The sequence below is a fragment of the Ursus arctos genome, unplaced genomic scaffold (genome assembly GCF_023065955.2).
Source record: "Ursus arctos isolate Adak ecotype North America unplaced genomic scaffold, UrsArc2.0 scaffold_5, whole genome shotgun sequence".
NCBI classification, from domain to species: Eukaryota; Metazoa; Chordata; class Mammalia; order Carnivora; family Ursidae; genus Ursus; species Ursus arctos.
In genome coordinates this window covers 17,165,821-17,191,213 of record NW_026623067.1, presented here as the reverse complement: position 1 = coordinate 17,191,213, position 25,393 = coordinate 17,165,821, and the positions used below count along the sequence as shown (strand labels likewise).

Below are 25,393 nucleotides of genomic sequence, written 5' to 3'. Positions count from 1 at the left end.
AATTAAACAATTAGACAGAAGTGGTTCTAATACCTTAGCAGCCTAAGTAAGCAAACCAAAAACATACGTCTGTAAAGGACTCAAGGGTAAGAAATCAAAACCTTAAGACAACCAGCTTTCCCAAATAACACGACGGCTTAAATCAGAATCAATCAGATAATCCCCCTGCTTTGCTTCTGCCTCTTTTCTATAAAAGCCTCTCCCCTGGCTCCTGTGGGTGAAGTACTCCTAACTGCTTCTGGTTTGGCGCTGCCCGATTGGTATCAATTTTTGTTCAAATAAACTTAGAAATGTTTAATATGACTCAGTTTTTCCGCTAACATTAGGCAATCTCTGCAATTAAGATGACTTCCGTTTATTTTTCACTTATGTGCATTTTCTCATTTTTCTAAACTGAATGTCTATCAATGTAAAATAGAAGTTTTAAAAACACTGTGTGTCGGGGCGCCTGGGTGGCACAGCGGTTAAGCGCCTGCCTTCGGCTCAGGGCGTGATCCCGGCGTTCTGGGATCGAGCCCCACATCAGGCTCCTCCGCTATGAGCCTGCTTCTTCCTCTCCCACTCCCCCTGCTTGTGTTCCCTCTCTTGCTGGCTGTCTCTCTCTGTCAAATAAAGAAATTAAATCTTTAAAAAAAAAATAAAATAAATAAAATAAAAAAAATAAAAACACTGTGTGTCATGTATGGCAGCTGTCGATGAGTGGAGCTTAATTTCTCTATTAAGGAAATCTTTTATTCTCTAGGAAAAATGTGAGAACTTCACTCTTACTATAACCTTTACAAGAGATTCCTCAATTTTCTTAAGAAATCGCTTGATTACATAAGCTAATGATCTCTGAACAGTTGTTTTTTTTTTTTTTTTTAAGATTTTATTTATTTATTTGAGAGCGCAAGCGAGTGAACACAAGCTAGGGGGGAGGGCATAGGGAGAAGCAGGTTCCCTGCGAGGGCCTCAATCCCAAGACTGGGATCATGACCTGAGCCGAAGGCAGATGCTTAACCGACTGAGTCATCCAGGCTCCCTGAAGAGTCATTTTAAAAAGACCTTTTTTTAAGTATTTTAATCGTGTACCAAAACAATTTTGAATACTGCAAACCCTAATGCCTAAAAATAACAGAAGTCTTCGTAAGTGTGAAAAAGTGTAAGATACAGTAATTAGAGAAAAGCAGTAGAAAACTAAAAATAGACTCTTAAAAATATCAAGCTTCAGTTCTCTGTTCAAAACTAATTTAGTAAATGAGAAATATGATCTAGAGGATTGGCTGATAATAAAAGTATTCTTTTGACGGTTCACAAATAAGAAAATGCCTTCCTTCCTTATGCTGCATCTTGACTGTGGTAGCAGTCACATAAGTCTATACATCTGCCAACACTTAGTTAACTGTATGCTCAAAACTGCTGAATTTTAATGTGTGTAAATTACACTTCAACAAAGCTCATTTTAAAAAATCACATTTTCTACTAAGATTTTCAGCATATTATTTCAAACTATTTTATTCAATGGCTTAATCATTCTACAACAATCTATTACATTATATAAACTTAATAAAGAAAAAAATCTGTATATGGTAAAAGTGGACTGTCTTCTTCCAAAATTCCTTATCACCACTACCCAGTAATACTGGCTAGAAAGTTCAGTCATCCTTCACTACTCCTCTCACCTCCAGCTTTCAGACCATCACATATCCTGTCAATTCACTTTTTTTCATCTATACTGTACTGCCTTAGGTCACTTCTTTCTGGACTACTGCAATAGACTCCTGTCTATGACATCCCCGTCTTTAATCTCCTACCTACCATTCCACTCTTCGTAATGTAGAAAAAAATGATCTGGAAAAACAACAACAACAACAACAACAACAACTACAAACTACCAATATTCAAAAAAGCAACAATAAATGCCAATACACACTTGATTAAAAATATTAAATTGCTTCAGAACAAAGTCTAAAATCCGAGGCACTGGGCGCCTGGGTGACTCAGTTGGTTGAGTGTCTGGCCCTGGATTTCAGCTCAGGTCATGATCTCAGGGTCCTGGGATCAAGCCCTACATTGGGCTCCACGCTGGGTGTGGAGTCTACTTGTCCCTCTCCCTCCCCAAGCTCGTTCACACACATTCTCTCTCTCCCTCTCTCCCCCTCTAAAATAAATAAATAAAATTAAAAAAAAAAATCCGTGCCACTAAAGGCACTTCAAAACTAGGCCACCCGATCAATACCAATCCCCCCTCCAAAGCCTGTATTTTATTTCACTGCCTCTAGAGCCATCCTCTCCATTTCTGTCAGTGAAATACCTACAATGCTTAAAAAATCCAACTTCAATGTAATTCCCTCCATTCACACCCTCCTAGGCAAAGGCAGGAGGGTCAGCTGTGTTCCCATTAACACTGAACACACTGCTCCTTGTTAATGCCACTGTTTCCTCCTCTAGATGTGGGTCCTCTGGGCAGGGTCTGAATCTTCGCCAAGCACAGTGCCTGGCTCATAGTAAAAATAATTTATAAGTTATGCTAAATAAATAAAAGAATAAAAAGAATATTATTCACTAAACCCATTTTTACTTTGAGAAATACAAACTACCATTTTTTCTCAGATAAAAAGTTTAGAAGATTTGACAATATAGAAAGTACCTTGTCTACATGGAAAATTAAATCCAGTTCACAGACATTTTCAAAACACTTGTCTAATGTTTCCACAAATACCTAAAGAAAAAGAAAAGAAAAAAAGGTTAAATGCTCTTGAGAACTGTATAAATTCATCCAAACCCATCATCTACAAAGGAGACAATTCTTAATTGTGAACTAACACTTTTCTAAATTCTATTAACACATTTCTCGGTTTTAAATTAAATATTGTATTAGGTATAACAGGAGTAATTATAGGCTATTCTTCATGATAACTACATCAATACATTAACAAACAAAACAAAATCAACTTTGCTGAAAATACTTAACTAGAAATTCTTAGCACCATTACTTTAAAAAACACTCAAATCAGGTTCCTTATCTTCGTGAGGAAAAAAGAAAGCTTACTGGAAATATTTATCAAGATAGATGGGCACAGTCCAAGTATCTACCACATCTAATGCAGCCAGAATTTTTAATTAGCAATTCAGCATAAAAGATCACTCAAAATTCTGGAAAGAGCAAAGACTTTGGAATCACTTACCTGGGTTCAAACTCTGGCTTCAATACCATGTAGGGCCTTGTGTGGGAAAGGGTTAACTCAGCAGGCCCGGGATGCTCAAAACCTACACATTCCCCCAAAACAGCCTGTTTACAGACTAGCCCTTGGCTAGCTCCCGAGAACTGAGCTCCGAGCCCTTGCAAAGTTCTGTCTGATAAGAGCGTCCTGGCATGCCTGAGTCCTTCGGCGGCACCAAATACCAGTCTGAGCAGTTTATGCTAACATTGTGATTTATGATGAACATCTCCTTTTCTCTGAGGTTCTAGAACTTAAGTAAGCAAGCAAGGTCAGTCACAATGGTGCTACATGCCTATATGACTGACCACCAACAAAAGTCCTGGGCACACAGGCTAGGGTGAGTGTCCCTGATTGTGAACACACTGCACATCTCACCACATGTCATTTCTGGGGGAATTAAACATATCTTGTGTGACTCCACTGGGCAAGGACACCTTGAAGCTTGCACCTGGTTTTCTCCAGACATCCCCTCATGTGCTTTTGATTATCTTACTGTTTCTTATCACTGTAATAAACCCGAATCATGAGTACAGCAACTTCTGAGCCCTGTGAGTCCTACTGAATCAGTAAGATCGTCTTGAAGACCCCTGACACAAGCTCTTAAATTCTACCCTGCATAGGTTGTCACCTTCTATTCCCACTGCCCTTCTCAAAGGTAACGGTCACAGACAGAATGACCACACAATTTATCATACGAACTGGGGGCCTGAAAAGTAAAAGGGAGCAGCTAAAATTTTGTATTATAATAGTAGGCAACGGTATCATAATTTCATAACAGCCTGGAACAAAAGATGCAAAGCAGGACTATTCCTCACAAACTGTAATGTACAGTTACTGTATTCATAGGTGATCTTACAGGACCAAGAGTAAAATAGAAACAGCAGGCTTCTTGCTAAACTGGTCCTACCTCAGGCCAATTTACACAGATCCCCAATTCAAGGTTCCTTCCACCAATATAGATGGGTAAGACAGGTGAAACAACGTAAACACAGAACTATATGGCCATAATCAATATTGTCTTAGACCAGGGGTTGGCAAACTTTCTCTGAAAAGGGCCAGAGAGTAAATATTTTAGCTTTGTGGGCCATACAGTGCAACAAAAAGCAGCTATAAATAATAAACCATGAGCATTGCTTTGCTCCAATCAAACTTAACAAAAAGGTGTAGCAGGCCAGATTTGACCTGCTGTAGTCTGTTGCTCTTTGGCTTATACCAAAGTCACCAGGAGAAATAAGAGGTCTGTAAGTAACCAAGAATATATAGTTTTACTCAGTAATTTCATTCATGAGAAGACAAGTTCCTCAGATGACCAACTGTGGAGCACACCTAAGTCAGCCTCAAGTGAGTTTCTAGTTTATTTCAATTTTGAGGTAGGTAGAAGTAAGTAATACCCACTCAAACTCCCAACTTTATTTCTCCTCAAGGCCCTGGTGACATGGACCCTGGAATGACTCCATTCAGTCTACCTGAAACTAATTCAGACGATTTTCCTTCTTGTTATAACAGATTCTTATTATAAGCACTGAATAGGATAATGCTGTTTGAACACAGTTGAACAAGCTTAACAACTATTAACTTCTTAGGGAAAGTAAGAATGTGAGAAGAAGAAAAAACCCTTCCCATTGAAAAGAAGAAAATACTTCTGAAACAGTGTATTTAAGTTGGACATGGTCTGATTTCCAATTGATAACATCGTAGTTAAATAAGTTATGGGAAGTAAAGCCATTTAAGTTCTGTCCCCCTTCAGAAAATTTTTACTGAAGTATAATATACATACAAAGAAGTACACAAATCACAACAATGTATAATCTGATGAATTTCACAAAGTAAACACATCTGTGTAACCAACACCCAAATCAAGTGTTGGAATATCACCAGCACACGAGAAGCCCCTCAGACTCCATTAGCCACTATCACCGTCACAGGTAACCACGACTCTGCTTCCTAGTGCTACAGGTATGTTCTACCTATTTCTGAACTATATTAAATGAGATCATATAGTACATGACCTTTTGTGAGTTGCATCTTCTATTCATCATTATTTTTGTGAGATTCATTTATTTTATTACATAATACAAAAGCTGATTCATTCTCGTTTATGGTATGCTATTGCGTGAATATACCACAACGTAGTTACCCATGTCGCTGCTGACACGAGTTTGGGCTGTTTCCAGCACAGGGCCATTACAATTAGCGCTCCTAAGAATACTCTTATCTATGTCTATTACTGAATGTATGCACACATACCTACTGAATGCATGCAGAGGAGAACTGTGGGGTCACAGAGTAGCACATATTCATCTTGAGTAGATAGCACCAAACAGATTTTCTCCCTCTTTTTTTTTTTTTTAAAGATTTATTTATTTACCTTAGAGAGAGAGCAAGTGATTTGGGGGAGAGGCAGAGGGAAAGAATCCTCAAGCAGACTCCCTGCTGAGCAAGGAGCTGGAGGACGCAGGGCTCGATCCCATGATCCCACGACTCTGAGATACGACCTGAGCCAAAACCAAGAGTCAGACGCCCAACCGACTGAGCCACCCGGGCAGCCCACCAACAGATCTTCAAAGCAATTATAAAATTGTATACTCCAAACAGCAGTGTATGAGAATTCCACAATTACACATCCTTGCTAGCACTTTATGTTGTCAATCTTTTCCTTTTAACCATTCTTACGCCTGTGTGGTGGTATGTCATTATAGTATCAATTTGATTTTCCCTGATGGATGTTAAAACTGAGCACTGTTTCAAATTTATCAGCCATTTAGACAGCTTTCTTCGGGATGTCTGTTCAAGACTTCTGCTCATTTTAGTACCAGTCTGTCTTTTCTTTCTTGTGTCTAGAACTTATTCACATATTCTAGATACAATCCTGTCATCTATACATATTACAGATATCTTCTCCCACTCTGTGGCTTGCCTTTTTATTCTCCTAGCAATGTTCTTGGAAGTTTTAATTTTCAGTATTTTCCAATTAATGCCATTTTTCTTTAACGTTAATCTTTTTTTTAATGTCCAATTTAAGAAATCTTTGCCTACAGCAATACTAGGAAGATACTCTCCCAGAAGAAAACAAAAGCTTTATTGTTTTATTTCTCACGTTTGGACTGAATCTAGTGGAATGGATTTTTGTGTGTGAGTTAGTCTTCTTTAATTTAAAATCATTATTAGGGGTGCTTGGCTGGCTCAGTTTGGTAGGGCATGCGACTCCTGATCTCAGGGTCATGAATTCAAGCCCCACGTGGGCATGGAGCCTACTTAAAATAAAAAAAAAAAATAAAGTCATTGTTAGACTCACTCATCAGAACAAAGTTTCTAGTATGCCTTTACTTTTCCACGCTTATTTTTTCCAAATCCACTGGTCTGATTATCCATATATGATAGCTATACATTCTTTTTTAACCATCAGAAGATGACTACCTTGGTGAAAATGCTGTCTAAATTGTTTCCTGTCACTTACATATACTTATAAAGGATCAGTGGAATCCCCTGAATCAATGTGCAGATGATACTGGGCAAAGCAAAAAAGAATTGTCTTTAAGTGCACCACTGGTGAACCATGGAATGGCAAAGAAAATATGGGCTGCCAAAGAGAAAGTATGGTCTAGCAGTGAGGATACCACAAAGACCTAGCTTCCAATTCCTACTCTGCTGCCACCACGCTATGAGAGCCTGAGCACCACTCAACTCCTCCAAATCTCAGAACCACAAAATAGTGATAAAACTCCCTACCTTTCCGGATTATCTTACAGATTTAGTTAAATAATTTAGGGGAACCTGGATGGCTCAGTCAGTCAAGCGTCTGCCTTCGGCTCAGGTCATGATCTCAGGGTCCTGGGATCGAGCCCCAAGCTGAGTCAGGCTCCCTGCTCAGCAGGGAGTCGGCTTGTCTCTCTGCCTTCCCCCCACCACTCGTTCATGCGCACAATCACGCACCTCTCTCTCTCTCTCAAATAAAAAAAAAAAAATTAGATAAAGTGCCTAAAACACATGTAATAAAAGGGAACCAGGATTGTTCATCTGGCTGTTCAAAACATGCAAGGATTACAAAATTAAAATAGAAATAGAAAATTCTAATTCTGCTGATAAACACTTATATGAAAGCAAGGTAACGACCTGCTGAGGCTGTCAGGCCTTTATGATGTGCTCATTAATACAGAAAGCGGAGTACCTGGGTGGCTCAGTCAGTTAAGTGTCTGACTCTTGGTTTCAGCTCAGGTCATGATCTCATGGGTCTTGGGATCAAGCCATGTAGGGCTTCGCACTCGGTGGGGAGTCTGCTTGAAAGATTCTCTCCCTCTGCCCCTCACCCCACTAACGTACATGTGTACACTCTCTCTCTAAAATAAATAAATAAATCTTTAAAAAGATATATATATAGAAATTAAACTCTACAATAAATATATCAATCTAAATCTCTCTATATATATGTATAAAAGTTGAAATGTTGCCTATATTTAAAGCAGAACAATACCACCTTTGGAAAATGTAAATACTTAAAAAAGAAAAGAGTCCTGCAACAAAATGTCATAACTATATGTTCTTAATATAGGAAAAGAATTCTTAAGATTTAAGACATTCAAATGCTAAGTTTGGTCTAAAAGAATCAAAAACCCTCTTCAAAAGAAGTTTCCACTGAGTGCCTGGCTGGCTCAGTCACAGAGCATGTAACTCTTGATCTCAGGGTTCTGAGTTCAAGCCCCATGTTTGGTGTAGAGATTCCTTAAAAAATAGAAAATAAATCTTTAAAAAAAGTTTCCATTAGTTTTCTTTTGACTTAGCAAAAATTCTTAATGTAATCAGAAATCCAGAGCTTTGTAGGTAGATATACACACTGATGTGCACGTGAACAAGGCCAAGACAAAACTAATCATCTATAAACTGAAGTAAAGAAATTAAGAAAACCCAATTAATGGGCCTCTGGGGCTCTAGCCAGAACAAAAAATAATAATAATAAAGTTGCTGTTACATTGTATTTCACAAAAAGAAAGATAAAAAGAGCAAAGTACTAAAAGTGACATGATAAATGGCATTCTCTTATGTTTCAGTTGAAAAATGACCTAAAGTTCAGAGGCACCTGGGTGGCTCAGTCGGTTAGGTGTCTGAGTCTTGATCTCACTCAAGGCATGACCTCAGGGTCCTGAGATCCAACCCCACTTGGGCTCCGAGCTCATCAGGGAATCTGCTTGAGATTCTCTCCCTTTCACACTCCCTCTGCTCCTTCTCCCTACTTAGGGGCGCGCGTGCGCACACACGGGCGTGTGCTCTCTTTCTCTCTCTTTCTAAAATAAATAAATAAATCTTTAAAAAAAGAAAGATATAAAGTTTAAAGTCAATTTCAATATAACAGTTATCTATTAAGTAGCAACTCATTAACCTCTGGCCTCCAGAAATTCAAAGGTTAATGGGAAGAAATTAATTTACTAAGAAAATCATATTTTAAGTTTTCCTTTATTTCAATAATTACCTAGTTTTCCAAAAAGAAATAAAAAAGAGCAATATTACGAAAAAAGAAATCACATCCACATATAGAGAGTCTCCCTTCCCATTGCCCTTCTAACAAAACTTTCTTGTGTTTCCTTTATCTTTAATTACAAATCTATGCATCTGGGCCACAAAGGTAACAGGAATCTGTCACGAGGCAGCTTAGTATTTAACAGTGCTTAATACTTGAGAGCACAGGCTTTAGTAAGCATGTCTCTATTAAAATTCCAGCTTAGCCTCTATGAAATCTAGGGCAAGTTGTTCCACTCTAAGCCTCAGTTTCTTCATCTGGGCATAATAATAGTGGTACCTTTGTCATAGAGTTGTTTTACTGATTAAATGAATAAATACAAAGGCCTTAGAACAATGTCTCCCCCCAGAAATGTATATGTTGGCTAGTATAACAACATATACCTCTGGAGAAATAAAAATATGCACTAGGTAAAAGAGATGCCACGAAATACCCTTATGCAGTATGATTTATATGGCAGACCCAGCCCCCCTCTAGAGTTTCTAGGTAAAAATAAACTTTTTTTCTGGGTTTGGGGATTTCTATTAAACTTTACGAGGAAATCTGTAACATTAAATAAAATGTATAAATGTTGAATTGACATGTTTTAAGACAGAAAAAATCCTAAGCCCAAAAACAGAAGGCATAAATTTAAAAACACTAATAATACACCAAGAGATCTAAAAAAAAAAAAAATTGTTTTTAGTCAGCAGCAAGATGTTCTAGAGAGATACTGGTTTAGCTCAAGCCAAGACTCAAAAAATACCACTAAAAATGTACCCCAGAAGAGGTAGGGAAGGCAGACTACACTTAAAATCAGATCAACTCCCTTTGCAGAACAGTGTACGACTGGGTTCCAGACCGAATTTCCACAAAACCTGACCCAGACCGAATTTCCACAAAACCTGACCCAGAAGCTAACAGGTCAATGAGAACAGTCTTAGGAAAAACAGAGACATTTACCTTGCATTCACCAAGTACTAGGCACTTCACACACATTAAACTTTCAACTTCAGCATGAAGAAACTAAGAGTAGATGAGAGGACAATCTGTCTTCTATATTCATGTGAAAATGATTCAGAAAGAGTTCACATCAGTGATTCTTTTTGTACGATTTATTTCTATTTTTTTTAAAGGTTAATGATGATAATACGAGAATCTATTGAGTATATATTACTATAGCATTACTATTGTTCCAAGTGCTTTAAATATATTATTTTATTTAATCCTTCATGATAATCTCATAAGGCAGATACTTTTATTATCAACCACTTGCAGAAGGGTAATCAAAAGCAAAAAGTCAACTAACCATTAACACAGTGAGGTAGGAGAACGTCTCATTGCAGAACCCAAATTCTTATTCACTAGGCATACTGCCTCCAACAGAAGAAAATAGTACTTGATTTTTAATGTAGTAAGAAGTAGTTATTTAGAAAATTTGGAAAATACAGAATAATATAAGGCAAAAATTTTAACTTTCCATATTTCCACCACCCACATAAAGACAGTAATTGTGCAAAGCAGAGACTACTTTTACTATAGGAAATTTAATTACATTGGAGCTCCTCCATTAAACAGACTTGGTATGATTTATATGTTGGATTTAGAAGTCTAAGGAAGAACCAGGATTTTGAATGTACAAGGCTACTAAATCAAGTATTAATTTTGAAAATGAAAGTAGCCTCTCAATTATTTCTGTGCACAAAAGCTACTTGTGAGATTTTTAAAAACCTGCATTGACACAAATTGTTAAAAACTGTATTTCAAATTAGCAAAAGCTAATTTAAAAAATATTTGGCCTTAAAAAATATTCTTCTATGTATAACTGAAAAATATTCTTCTATGTATATGGTACAATTAATATTTTGAGCACTGACTTAAAACAAAAGAAAATAAATGCAAAACCTAGAAAGATTTTCCCTACATAATTTCAACCAATCTATACAGACGGCGTAATGGAAAAATGACCATTTGGCAAACACCACAATATAATTCCTTCAGACAAGAATCATTGAGAGTGGGGTGCCTGGGTGGCGCAGTTGTTAAGCGTCTGCCTTCTGCTCAGGGCGTGATCCCGGCATCCCTAGCGTTCTGGGATCGAGCCCCACATCAGGCTTCTCCGCTAGGAGCCTGCTTCTTCCTCTCCCATTCCCCCTGCTTGTGTTCCCTCTCTTGCTGGCTGTTTCTCTCTGTCAAATAAATAAAATCTTTAAAAAAAAAATCGTTGAGAGATGCTAAAATGACCAAAATTATGACTAGAAAAAGGATATTTACATGGCCTCAAAATTATTCCCCACGAGATACTTTTAAGTAAAAAGAGATAATGTAAGTTTAGAGTACGCAAACCGGGCAGGCACCATCTTAACCAAGGGATCAGAATAAATATCATGAGTAACAAGACAAAATGAGATCATGTCCCTCCTGATATGATACACTGTAAAGGACATAAAAGCACTTCTGTGTACACCCAACAGAGGAATATTCTACAAAATAACCAGCTAGTACTCTTCAAAGGATCACGGAACGCATCAAAGACAAAGATGAACTATTACAAAGTAAAGGAGACTCAGGAGACATGAAAACTAAATGCAATATGTGACCTGAATTAAACCTTCAACAAGAAAAATGACATCAATGGGACAACTGGCAACTTTTGAATAAGGTCGGTAGATATCAATGATTTCCTGACTTTAATCATTGTACTGTGGTTACAGAAGTTAAATTTAGGGAATGTGGGTGAATGTATGAAATGCAAGAATTCTTTGTATTGTATTTGCCATTCTTTTGTAAGTCTGAAATAATTTCAACGTGTTTTAAAAAATTTTAAAGAAAAAGAAAATCTGAAAAACCAAGCTCAAAGGGCCCTCTCCTCCTCTATGCCCAATTCCTCCCTAAAAACTTACCATTCTATACTGGGAAATAAGGAATTCATCTTAAATCAAAGAAAAACACCAACACAAGTTGAGTTTTTCTCTCAAAAAACTCAAGGTAGCATCTGACTCTTGGTTTCAGCTCAGGTCATGATCTCAGGATTGTGGGATCGGGACCCATGTTGGGCTCCACGCTCAGTGTGGAGTCTGCTTAAGATTCTCTCTCTCCCTCTGCCCAACCCCCCCTCTACTCTCACAAGCACGTGCACTGCATGCTCTCTCTCTTTAAAAATAAATAAAATCTTTAAAAAAAGGAGAAAAAATAAATTTTAAGTTACTTCCACCTCCAAAATTCTGACTTTAAGTACCTGAGTTCCAAAATATCTCTTTCATTTCACCACTATGAATTAAATATGTCTACTATACTCTAGGCCCTATGCTAACTATATACATTAGCTCTAATTCTTACAACAATATTGATAAGGTAGGTATGCGTATCAGCACCTACAGACAGGAGAATTGGGAATGGATATGGGTAAGTAATTTGCTCAAAGTAACTATTAGATGACAGAGTCAGTATTCAAAGCCACCCCACCTGACTCCAAAGACCAATCTGACTCTGTAATGCCTCCCAAGAGGGCAGCTGAGATGTGAACAAACACATAAATTAGAATAGTACCATCAAATTCAATACCAAGATTTATCAAGGAGTAGCAATGTAAATAAATAAAAAGTGAATATTACATTTGAAGTTATTGGAAAACAGATTTCTCAATGAAAATAAGACAGGAAAAGAATTTTAGGAATGCTGAATCACTCTAACAGTGTCTGACTCAAATTGTTTGTAGAAATATTTTTTGGTTTCCCACATGTATATAAGAAGCGAATTTCATTGAAAACAGAAAGTTTTAATACTCTCGTAACAGTCTGGTGTAGCAGGTAGAATTTTCCTAAAATGATTCGGAGCATTCACTCTGGACTGTCTGGAAAATGAGCCAACTGGGCCAGGGCTCCATCTTTCTCCAGCAAGAGGAACTGCACCAGAACTCACCCTCCCATGGGACCAGGAGTTTATTCCCCCTGCTCCCATGGGGACCCTGTATCTTCCCGTGGTCCCCAAGTGCCACTGAACTGGTCTTCCCAGATAATTCTTAAAAATAACCTATATAGCCCAAATTTTAAGCAGTGCACTACTTAACAAGGCACTTTCGAGCCTACCCTTATAACAAAAGGGAACAACGATACATGGTGGAAGGCCGTGAGGCCTCCACTAGCACACCATTCTACGTCCAGCAGCACCCACCTAGCATAATTTCCTATGCAAAAAAGGGAAGATCACAGGATCTTTCTTCACTTAAGAACTCTTGGCTTACAAGTTCCTCCAATTAGGTCAATTTCTTAGCAGGTATCTCTATCACCATATAAAATCCATCCTGAGCCATTATACAACACAGAGGAAAAAAAGATTAACAAATTCTCAGAAAAATGAAAAAGAAAGATAAAAGGACTTCCTTATCCAATTCAATTTGCATATTAATGAAATAATACTTTATATGCCTTCCTTATTAATACATGCTTTAATGATAAGGTTAGCTAAAAACCACCGACTGACAACTACATGTCAGTCATTTAGCCATGAGCTTCACGTACAGTATCTTTGTTAATGAGTAGGTATTATTACCGTCACTCTCGTTTTGCAGGTGAGGAAAATGAGAGACAAAGATGTAAAATAACTTGCCCAAAATTACATAGCCAGTACAAAGCAGAGGTTGAATGGTTTTAACCACGACTGGCTTGCTTTGATTCACTGATCTAACAACCCCATGAGGTTTATAGACAGCGTATTAAAATAGGCATACTTTACCCAGGTAAAAAATTCAAGGTCTATAAAGATTAAATGACATGCTCAATATCATACTAAATTAGCATTCGCAGCCATTAAGTCGGCCAGTCTAATGTTCAGGACCGTAGTAACAACAAATGCTATACGTGGAGCTCTGGTTTAAATACATATGGTGACACCATGGTCAAACATTTTTTTAACCTAAATAAAAGTTCAGCTGTTAACTCTCTATTTTTTCCTGACTGCAACTGAACAAGACTGATGCTGATGTAATTGCTACACGTGGTACAGAAAACTAACAGAATTTGGAATTATCTAGTGAACTTCCATGCCTCCCTTTATTATTAGCTTGGCATAATAAATTAACTGAGGACAATATGACTGCTTATAAATAACTCAAACAACCAACGTTAATATTTAATGAACTTCTCATTCTCACTCTGTAAATATTTTAACACTTCCAACGAAGACGTGCTACAACAGAAAGACTAAAAAAAGCCAGCCACCAGCTCTGAGATGCACTTATATGGCCGTTGATACCACACTAAAATAGTACATATCAGAAACAAAACAGGATCACCTTTTTTCCAACTTACTTATAAAGAATTAAAAAAAGAAACAAAAGAAAACAGAAGCTGATTACTCACTTTGGTGACAAAGTGGTACAAATTCCACATGGAATTTACTAATGATGCCTTCTCTCAGATATCACACAAGATAAAAAGTCAAATCTGGGACAACATATGCACACTTTAGAAACATAAAACCTTTGCATAAAAGTACATGTTTCCTAATCATTTGAGTGGTATCATTTCAACATTCAAAAAAAAAGCAAAACTTAACCTATGTTTATTAACTATATATTGACGTTTAAGTTTTCTTGACCCATTCTTTAAAGAAATTCAAGACCAAGAGGTTTTTGTTTTTTTTTTTTAAAGATTTTATTTATTTATTCGACAGAGATAGAGACAGCCAGCGAGAGAGGGAACACAAGCAGGGGGAGCGGGAGAGGAAGAAGCAGGCTCATAGCAGAAGAGCCTGATGTGGGGCTCGATCCCACAACGCCGGGATCACGCCCTGAGCCGAAGGCAGACGCTTAACTGCTGTGCCACCCAGGCGCCCCAAGACCAAGAGGTTTTTATCTAAGCTCTCTTGCCTTACAATTTTCCATTTCTACTTTTTATATTTTATTTGCCTTCCTCAAAGCTAGAAGATGGACAAAGCAAGAAAATCAGTTCTAGATAAGCTCTGATTAGCTTTTTCATGAAACCAAAGCAGAAACAATGAGCTAGTCCCCTACATCTTTGTTCATTCGACCAATATTTTTAGAGTGACCGACTCAAGCATGCTCAGCATTCCCCTGTAAGTATTTAATGATCTATGGTGATCACAGAGGAAAGACAGCAACCACAGAACTTCCAACATGTTTGTGGTAGTGGCAGAATCAGACCCTATAAGGTAAATTACAGAACTTTTTTTACGACCTGATATATCAACATGTGATAACTCAATTGTATCTTCTTATAAACATAGTTCTAGCCTACATTAGTGATGGAAGACGACACAATTCTCCTGAAAACCTCTTTTCTGTGTCTTACTATCAAGACTAATTATCAACATTTGAACAGCAACGGTTAAACTATTTTACAAAACATAAGACCTAGTTTCCACTTTCCACAAACACATGATAAAATTTACTTCAGATTCAATGTAGGATATTTGTTCTTTGACAACGCCCCCATGTAATTCTCTTCTGAGACATAAAAACTATGCTATCCTAACCATTAAGATCACCCACAGCATCAAACAATAATCAATGACGATGGCTTAAATCCCAGGATATAAGCATAAAATATTGCCAATTTGTCTCTAGGAAAATTCACATTTGTTTTAGTCTTTCTTAAATGAAGTCTTTCTCTTCAATACAGAGCACACTTTAAACAGATTACTTTTCTTTTTTCCTCCTGTAACATTAGTAGCTAGCTCAGAAAAATAAACTGTTTTGGAATATAGTGTGTATGCCTACCACTCCCTTCAATGGATAATTGAGAGAGAAACAGAAAGCAGTTTCATACTAAAAAACCATTTTCAAAAAAGCCACAAAGCTATGAAATAAAAGTACAGTGAATAAACTACTACCTATATGGGATAAACCACGAAATGTTTTAATGAACAGAGGTAAAAGGATGCAATATAGGGTTCTCATCAATCCTTAAACTGTTACTAATCCATACTTAAGTAGAAATTTGCTTCTCTTGCTTTACTAGAAAAGCCTTTGGGAAAACAAAACACAACTTAGCAGTGTTTCTCAAGGAGGCCCCAGGAAGAGAGTGTCTATCCATGCGATTGAGAGGCATATTCATCTCAAACTCAAAATTTCTTTGATATCTCCTCTTACAGGTTTAAATATTATAAAAGTTCCTCTTCTACCTCATAATGCATACATGCTTGTCTCTCTCTCTCTCTCTCTCTATATATATATATACATATATACGTTTATCTTAAAGGTATTATTTTCTTACCACCAATTGAACAATGAAAAACACAGCAAGAACATCTGCTACAATTACTTGGTTGGTTGTTTTTTTTTTTTAATTTATTCATGGGGTTCATGCATGTGGATTTCCAGTCATGTGACTCAGTTTTAGGGAAGTTTTAGTAATTAAGAACTCAAGAGTACCTGAATAAAGATCCAGCTTTTTGTAAAGAATTTCTCCCTTTTTATTTTTTTCATTTATTTTTCTAATTTAAATTCAATTAATTAACATATAATGTATTATTGGTTTCAGAGGAAGAGGTCAGTGAATCATCAGTCTTATATAATACCCAGTGCTCATTACACCACGTGCCCTCCTTAATGGGTATCACCCAATTACCCCATCCTCCCACCTTCTCTCAGTTTGTTTCCTATGATTAAGAGTCTCTTATTGCGGGGTGCCTGGGTAGCACAGCGGTTAAGCGTCTGCCTTCAGCTCAGGGCGTGATCCTGACGTTATGGGATCGCGCCCCACATCAGGCTCCTCTGCTGTGAGCCTGCTTCTTCCTCTCCCACTCCCCCTGCTTGTGTTCCCTCTCTCGCTGGCTGTCTCTATCTCTGTCGAATAAATAAATTTAAAAAAAATATTAAAAAAAAAAAAAAGTCTCTTATTGCTTGCCTCCCTCTCTGGTTTTGTCTTGTTTTATTTTTTCCTCTCTTCCCCTAGGATCCTCTGTTTTGTTTCTTAAATTCCACATATCAGTGAGATCATACGACAATTGTCCTTCTCTGATTGACTGACTTATTTCGCTTAGCGTAATACCCTCTTAGTTCATCCACCTCGTTGCAAATGGCAAGATTTCAATTTTTTTAATGGCTGAGTATTCCACTGTATATATATATACCACATCTTCTTTACTACATGTGGTTTCATGTAACTCAGATACCTACCTCTTCCTCAAAACCTAGTTTAAGAATTATACACTGAGAGTAAACTGGTATATTAATAGCTCCATTTATCACCTTTTTTTTTTCATTATTAACAATATGTGATGCCAAAAGCCTTAATCTAGCCACTTTTACTATTTCTATGCTTTGGTACTCAGAATTACTACCAAAGTTGTCTGCTTTGATTAATTCCTCATTTACTCTATCATACTAACTAGATCTCAAGGCATGCCTGCCCCCTTCTTGCTGATTTCAAAACTATGAAACTTGTATGGTACAAAAAACTTCCTTTTTAAGTGCAGCTTTCTCTAATCTGCTACAATGTGTCTACACCATGTGCCTGTTTTTGCCCTGTCTGGGGTCAAGAAAGAGAAAGAAAACAAGTGCAGAACATTCCCTCATGATAATCCCAACCCAATACAATTATTTGTAGCAGTTACATTTGTTTATCGTGTCAGAATTTGTTAATTTTCTATGGAAATATGGGAAACAGAAAGCACAAAAATCTCAAGTGTATACAGAGCTTCATGATTTTCACTAATGTAATCAGTGCTCAGATAAAAACACAAAACAAAATATTACTAGCATGCAGCAACTATATTTTATTTTTCTAACTAACTCTCCTGCTTCTACTCGGCCTTTAGGTTTTGTTGTCAGTTATTTTACATAGAATGCTAAATATTAGGCACTAAATACACTCATTCAACAATTGTATGTTGATGACCTGCTAAGTGCCAGGTGCCATTCTATGCCCTGCGGATAAATCAGTGAACAAAATTTAAAAACCTGGCCCTCAATGAACATATATTCTTGTAAGGGAAAATGACAATAAATAAGATAAACTAAGTCAAATATATAGTATGTTAGATGGTGAGAGATACTAAGGAAAAGAAATTTAAAAAGCAAGAAAGGGGTCAAAGAGAGGGAAAATTTTTAGAAAGGACCAAAGAAAACCATTTTGAAAAGTGACATCTGGGTCAAGACCTGAAAGAATCATGGAGCTAGGGAACAATGGGAATACCAAACAGAAGAACAATCTAGGTACAAAGACGAACAACTACAAAGGCTCTGAGGGAGAAGCATGCCTGGTGTATTTGAAACACAGCAAGCACGCCACTGGGGCTGGAGCAAAAGAGCAAGGAGTAGGGGCGCCTGGGTGGCACAGTCGTTAAGCGTCTGCCTTCGGCTCAGGGCGTGATCCCGGCGTTCCGGGATCGAGCCCCACATCAGGCTCCTCCACTATGAGCCTGCTTCTTCCTCTCCCACTCCCCCTGCTTGTGTTCTCTCTCTCTCTCTCTCTCTTTCTCTTTCTCTCTCTCTCTCTCTCTCTCGCTGGCTGTCTCTATCTCTGTCAAATAAATAAATAAAATATTAAAAAAAAAAGAGCAAGAAGATAAAGTGAGATAAGCAGAGGGTAGTAGGGAGGGGACTCAGACCTTGTGGGGCCTCATGGGTCATGTGTAAGGAAGCTGGCTTTTACTTTGAGTAAGAAGGGAAGCCACTGAAGAATTCAGAATGTGAGATATGACCTATTTCAACCCTTATCATTGGCTGTTTTACTAAGAAAAGACGAAAGGGAAAAGATAGTGGAAGCAGGGAGAACAGTCAGGAAAGTGCTGTAACAGTCCAGGTGAGACCTGGTGGTGGCCTGGACCAACGTGGTCACGGCAGCGCAGAGAGCAGCATGCGGTCGGCTCCTGTATCCCCTCTGGGCCGCTGAAGAAGAGGTAAGAGAAACAACGAAACCGAAACAAAGCAACTGAAGAGGTCCACGAAAACCAGGCAAGTACAGCGCCCTAGAAGCCAGAGGAAGAAAGTACTTTGTGAAGAGATGAACAAAGAATCTTAATCAAATAAAGAAGGACTGATGAGAACCTTTGAATTCAGCAACAACAGAGCTGAAAACCTGAATGGAGCACGTTTAAGAGCGAATGGGAGAAGAAAAATTTGAGACACTGGGTACAGACAACTTTTTTAAGGCATTTTGACATAAAGGGAGGGAAAGAAACAAGGCAGCAGCTGGAGAGGGCAGTAAGGACAGGACTTCTTTTAAGATGGGACAACATACAACAGCTAGAGGAATAACCAGGAAACAAGAGGAGAAAGGATACAGGAGAAAGAGGGAGAATTGCCAGAACCATGAGGAGACTGGCAGCTCTTTCTGCCCACAGGTCCTGTCCCCGTGTTTTAATAAACCATTTTGCACCATAGACGCCTCAAGAATTCTTTCTTGGTCGTCGGCTCCGAACTCCACCCCACTGAACCTCACTTATATTCTATGACCTCATCAGGTGAAGCTCTCTTCTGACGCCTTCAATTCTCTCAGTGAAGGAAGAAGCGAGATGCTGGAAGCACCAGACGTTTGAGAAAGGAGAACGTATCAGCTGTTGCCTAGGAGTCTGGGAGGTGATGGAGCAGGGAAACAGCATTACTGGGTAGCACTAAGGACTCACTGAGGTTAGAGATCATAAATGTAAGGTGAGACCTGTAGTACGGTTACGTTTTTTTTTTTTTTTCCCCTCTAAGTCTGTTTAGAAGTATGGGTACAAGGAAGGAGCTGACTGTATACAAGACTATAAGTAACATGGCTGATGGTGGGATCTAGGCTGGGTAAGGAAAGTAAGACATCAGAAAGATGAGGGACAGCAAAAAAAAATGTTAGATTCGAAAGACTAACAGGCCCAAGGTCTGTCCCAAGGTCAGACAGGTCCCAACAGGCCCAAGGAATTAGTGGAGTAACAGAAATTGTGATATGAAAAAATAAGAGGTGGTAGACAGAGGGGAAACTGCAATTGAGATTATGGAGGCATGACAGTTTGCATAAAAACAAGGTCTAGAAATGAGCAGCGAGGTGGGGCAGAGGGCAAAATTCAATGAAGAGGAATTCCAGGTCTGAAGACACCAAAGTACTGGAAGAATTATCCCCATGAATACGGAATATTGAAATCACCAAGAATTAGAACTCTAGTAGTACTGGAGTGAATGCCAGTGAACTAGGACTACAATCTGTTAGAAGACAATTGCCCATGAGTCTGCCATTTCTGCACATAATGTGAGCAGAGGCGCAGACTGCCATCACTGCAGACTGTCTTTGCAAGCAAGCTTGTATAAGCAAACAGCCCTGAAAAATAGAGAGCATCTCTCTCCAAAGCGAAGGGTAGGTTAATCTACACCCATGGAAGATATGCTCTTCCTCCAGGACGTAGGCAGACATGATTCATGTCCAATATAAGAGATTCCAGTTCCTCTCCTAGAACTCAATCCACTGTGTGTACAGGTATCACCTGGCCCTCTTCAAGTCACCCTTTGGTGACTGTGGAAATTGGGACTTGGGGAACCACTGTAGTAATAAGCAAATGTGGTTACTGTATCTACTGCTTGTGCTATTCGGACCCAGAAGTCTCCTGTCTTCTGCCAGCATCCATGACACTGTGGTAGTTAAAGTGTAAGTAGCTTGTAAATCTCAGACCTTTGGAAGTTTTTGATAAAATCCTCAATGAATAGGAGGTGGGGATGAGAGATTACTGAAACAGGGTGCGTAGAAGGTGGTATAATTTAAAAACGAGAAATAAAGTTTGGAGGCGTTTTAAGAGAGAATGGTCTGGAAAAAGCAATGAGAAGCAAAGAAAACGCCTCAAGGCTCAGCAATACAAAGAAAGCAGGAAAAGTGGTACTACTTGAGATGGTTACAGGTAGTGTCAGTAGGGAAGCCCGATTCGATTTAAAGCAAAAAAGTGAAGGCAACATTAACGAAGAGGCTGAAGATAAAGAGGAATTTGCTCATGACTGACCTTGAGTTCCAGGGACATTATGAAAGATTTTCGGGAGGCAGGGAGGGGTGGGTTTGGGGATCAGATCTGGATGCACATGGTAAGAGATCCATGAATCCTGGACTTCTTGCGTGATTTACATGAACAGGAAAAAAGGGCATGACGAAATTAGCTGTGATTAGTCTTTTTTTTTTTTTTTTGATTTTTTTATTTTTATTTATTTGACAGAGATAGAGACAGCCAGCGAGAGAGAGGGAACACAAGCAAGGGGAGTGGGAGAGAAGAAGCAGGCTCACAGTGGAGGAGCCTGACATGGGGCTCGATCCCATAACGCCGGGATCACGCCCTGAGCTGAAGGCAGACGCTTAACCGCTGTGCCACCCAGGCGCCCCTAGCTGTGATTAGTCTTAATCAGATTAAATATGCCAACATGTTTAGCATCCCTTGACCCTGTTTTACTCATCCAAAATCTACTACAGAACAATTTATTTCTTCCAAACAGAACATCATTTTAGAAAACTTAGAACATACAAGTTTTAAAATATATAAATGCCACAACTGTTATTAAGACAGTGTTAACTTACTTGAATCAGATCTAAAATGCCAAGTTCGCTTTCCGAAGAATCCACACAGAAGACAAAATATAACGTTGCATAATGTCTATAAATCAGTTTGTTGTCAGATCCTCCAATTAACCTAAATGACAAAACAAAAATAGGAATGTTATAGGAATAAAATGAAACACATTTTCATTAGCTCAAGCAAACTGACAATTTGTTTAAAACCTTTCATAAGATGTCTGGGCGTAGCATTTAAAGGTGTAGCATTCAAGTGAACTTAGAGACGCAGTGAATTAACAGGACCGTTCTCTTCAGAGATAATAAATCAAAGACACTGGTGCTTAATTTTAGTTCATTCGTTCACTAAACTAGCCACTGAGCACCTACCAACTGCCAGGTACTGACGCTGAGTAAGGAACAGTAAACAAATAAATAAGAAAAAATGATGAGAGTAGAAGGCGCTACACAGAGAATGAAAACAGGATGACACTGTGCTGACAGAGCTGCCACCTCAGCTGGGTTAAGAGTGACATGTGGGCTGAGAGCTAACGAGAAGGAGGAGCTAGCCACGAAAAAATATAGAGAAGAGCATCTCAGCTGCAAAGGTGACAACTAATAAAAATGTCAGGTCATCAAGAACAAAATACGTATGTTCAAGGAAGAAAAAGAGGGTGCGCAGACAAGAAAAGATTAGTAAACAAACAGAAGTAGGCAGGAACCAGGTCACAGGGCATTTTTAAGTGTTTATTAGATTTAACTCCATAAGTCACAGTAAGTTCTACAGCTTAAGACTGACTACCAACTAGGGAGGAAAAAAAAAAAAGAACGACATTTCTTAAGTTTTGGAGAAATTTACCATCAAAATCTCCTCCAAAAATACATTTTATTTTGAAATATAAATGCAAAAAAACTGAGATAAGAAACACTCACTTCTTTCATCAAATATTTTTATTTATACTGCCTGGAATGTCAGCATTTTAAAAATAATAAGGACACATTCCAAACATCCAATATTTTTCTGGTTTAGCTATTTCATGGTCACATTTACAATAATTACCTTACCTTCTCAAAAGACCTTTAACACTAATATAAAAATCAAGGCCAAATGTAACCAAAGTGAAGGGAAGATTCAAACAAGACACAGGAAAATAGCATCTATTTCTTAACTCCATAAAACTAACACTGAATTCACAAGTTCAGAGAAACAACTTCTGTAAATTGCAAAAGTGGAAATGATCTTGGACAAGAATTAAAAATGACTACTATGCTAGACATATTTCTAGAAAAGATATTCAGTTAAAAATACGTATGTGCAATTTAAAGACTCTCTGAGATGATTTTTATAGACTATGATTGCAATTGTTCCTGGAAAGCCACAAAAAAGAGCACTAACAGCAGGACTCAGCTCAGCCTGAATCAGCAATTTAGTGATTATCTTAAACTTTTCTTCGGCTCTCCTGAAAAAGAAGACCAAACTATTGAAAACTACAAGTTTCAAAATGAGACTATCAATGCCATTAAAAGAAAGCAAAGATTTAATACAGAACACCACAAGTACATACTTGGCCTTTTAAAATGTCATTTTATCTTCAAACTATAGTGCAATACTGATAACTACTGATTCAAATTCTTGTATGGAACACAATCTACTATATAAAACCACAGAATTCCAGAATTCTTTAAATTTAAATTTTCTTTCTTTAAATATTTCATTTAACAGGGGAGAAAACTGAGGTATGAGAAGCTAAGCAACCTGACCAAGAAAACCAGCTTGTTAGTCACAAAACTAGGACTGAATCAGCTGTGTAGCCTCGTCTCTGATGCAATGTTTGCCTTCTACTTTTTGTAAGCCTGGAAAAGAATGATCATAAATGTAAGCCCTAATTTCTAGTTCACACGGTGCCCTGCTTAGCAGAGCCAGGTTCTTGCATGACCACCACGGACAGTACACTGTGCTGGGTGACAAGTTCCCTACGAGAAATTAAAATGCTGAGATGAAGAAAAGTGGTAATGGCAAAGAAAACTCCTGCAGAAGTGTGGCAGAAATAAGGCACAAGTAAAATACAAAAACACGAAGCAGGTACATTGTCTCAACTACCAAACTGGGAGGTCTGGAGTTAATAGCCAAATTTGTAAATTATAAGTGTTTGCAAATTGAACTGCAGCATGATATTACCCTTTAAGAAATGCAAGTAAACTTCCTACATGATAAACAGTAATTTATGGTCAAGTAAAAATGAATTTAATGAATTTTCTATTATCCAAACTATTTTTCATAATATACATCATACACATTAAAATACAAAAAACTATACATCTCTCTGCCCTTCAACAGATGACTGGATTAAGAAGTTGTGGTCCATATATACAATGGAATATTACTCAGCGATCAGAAAGAACGAGTTCTCAACATTTGCTGCAACATGGACGGCACTGGAGGAGATAATGCTAAGTGAAATAAGTCAAGCAGAGAAAGACAACTATCATATGATTTCTCTCATCTATGGAACATAAAAACTAGGAAGATCGGTAGGAGAAGAAAGGGATAAAGAAAGGGGGGGTAATCAGAAGGGGGAATGAAACATGAGAGACTATGGACTATGAGAAACAAACTGAGGGCCTCAGAGGGGAGGGGGGTGGGCGAATGGGATAGACCGGTGATGGGTAGTAAGGAGGGCACGTATTGCATGGTGCACTGGGTGTTAATACACAACTAATGAATCATCGAGCCTTATATCGGAAACCGGGGATGTACTGTATGGTGACTAACATAATAAAAAATCATTAAAAAAAAAAACTATACATCTCTCTGCCTAATATGTAATTTTTCATAATGGGGCTCAGCTAAAGTATAGTTTTTGACTTGTCAATAAAAAAGAATCTTATTAAGGAACTGATTATACAGAAATGAGCAGGAACATTTATAAAACTAATTGAGAGCAAAATGTTTCCATGGAACCCACTAATTTAAAAGTATTTATTTACAATAGTTGGCAAGCTAATTATAACTAATTTTTATTTATTCATTTTAAAAATAGAAAACTCTATTAGCTGAATTCTACCTAGATACAGATATACCTACATATAGATATACATATACATATAGATATGTATAGATATACATATAGATATACATGCAAACAGATATTTATTTGAAAAACAGATTTCAGTCTCATTTATAATAATAAAATAAAGAATGTAGTATAAATTTTTATGAACAGATCCATTTGCCCCAAGGAATACCCTCCAGTCATTAAAAAGAATGAGGTAGCTCTAAATGTGTTTGTACGCAAGACTTTTAAAAATATTAAGTGAAAATGAGCAACATGCAAACCAGTATACCTAGTGTGATCTTGTAAGTAAAATTTTTTAAGGTTATACTTTTATATGTTAGTCAATGAAAAATGAATTTTCTAGAAGGATACTCAAGAAAGTGAGAAAGACTGAAGTCAGGAGAGGGAGACTTAGTTTATAATTAATTTTACACGTCTCTGTAACGTTTGAATTTTTGCCATATGAATATACTACCTTTACATAAAATGCTTCTGTAACATTTTTAAAGAAAAAAAAGACTACATATCTTTAAAAAATTCTTTAAGTTAGATTTATAGCTAACATAGGTGATAATTGATCTACTAATCCAATTCATCAAAGTTAGGAAATTTTTACCATAACCAATTAAACAGTATATATTTTAATCATATAATCAAAGATTAGAAATGTCCATGAAATGTTTTACTTACAATCCTCCTTCTAGGAAATTACAAACATTTTCGTCTCTCTTAGATACCAAATGGAATGTCTCCCTGATGATTTGCTGTTGTGTATCTTCACTCTGAGAAAGAATAATTTATATATGTTAGGATGAAATTGCTAGGTTTAACAGTATTTTAAGAATTTCACAAGTAAAAGGCAGTAATCTGTCAGGGAAATTAATCTATGAGAGAGGTCCCTGGAGAGCTAACATATCACATCTCACAGACGCAAAACCCATCATTTTTTGATGTAAAAACAAAAAGCAAAAACAAAACCAAACCAACATTTTATAGTTTGCTACTACAATAAAACTAACATTTCTAAGTTTCAAAAACCAAGAAGAAAAATATTAGACAGAGGAATTAAAGACACTAGTAAAAGGGACATTAGATATTAACTAGTCAAAGGCCATTGTTTTACAAATGAGTAAACTGAAACAGAGAGGTAAAGTTACAAGTAATTTATGTAACTAATCC

General features: G+C 37.5%; 1 protein-coding gene across 10 annotated transcripts in view; it reads right to left on the bottom strand.

The window, feature by feature from the left end:
* AP3S1 (adaptor related protein complex 3 subunit sigma 1) overlaps positions 1–25,393 on the bottom strand; it is a 136,223-nt gene that overhangs the window by 88,981 nt on the left and 21,849 nt on the right. For 9 of the 10 annotated variants that reach the window (XR_008957572.1, XR_006410469.3, XR_008957569.1 and 6 more), the window contains exons 2-4: positions 24,905–24,996; positions 21,186–21,297; positions 2,630–2,701 (exon numbers count right to left, since the gene is read on the bottom strand). Coding sequence is in view for 3 of the 10 variants with exons in the window: in XM_044387340.3 (XP_044243275.1) it covers positions 2,630–2,701; positions 21,186–21,297; positions 24,905–24,996 (276 nt within the window). In the remaining 7 variants the exon portion in view is untranslated. The remainder of the gene's footprint in view (positions 1–2,629; positions 2,702–21,185; positions 21,298–24,904; positions 24,997–25,393) is intronic. The other variant, XM_057307297.1, reaches the window with a different exon arrangement.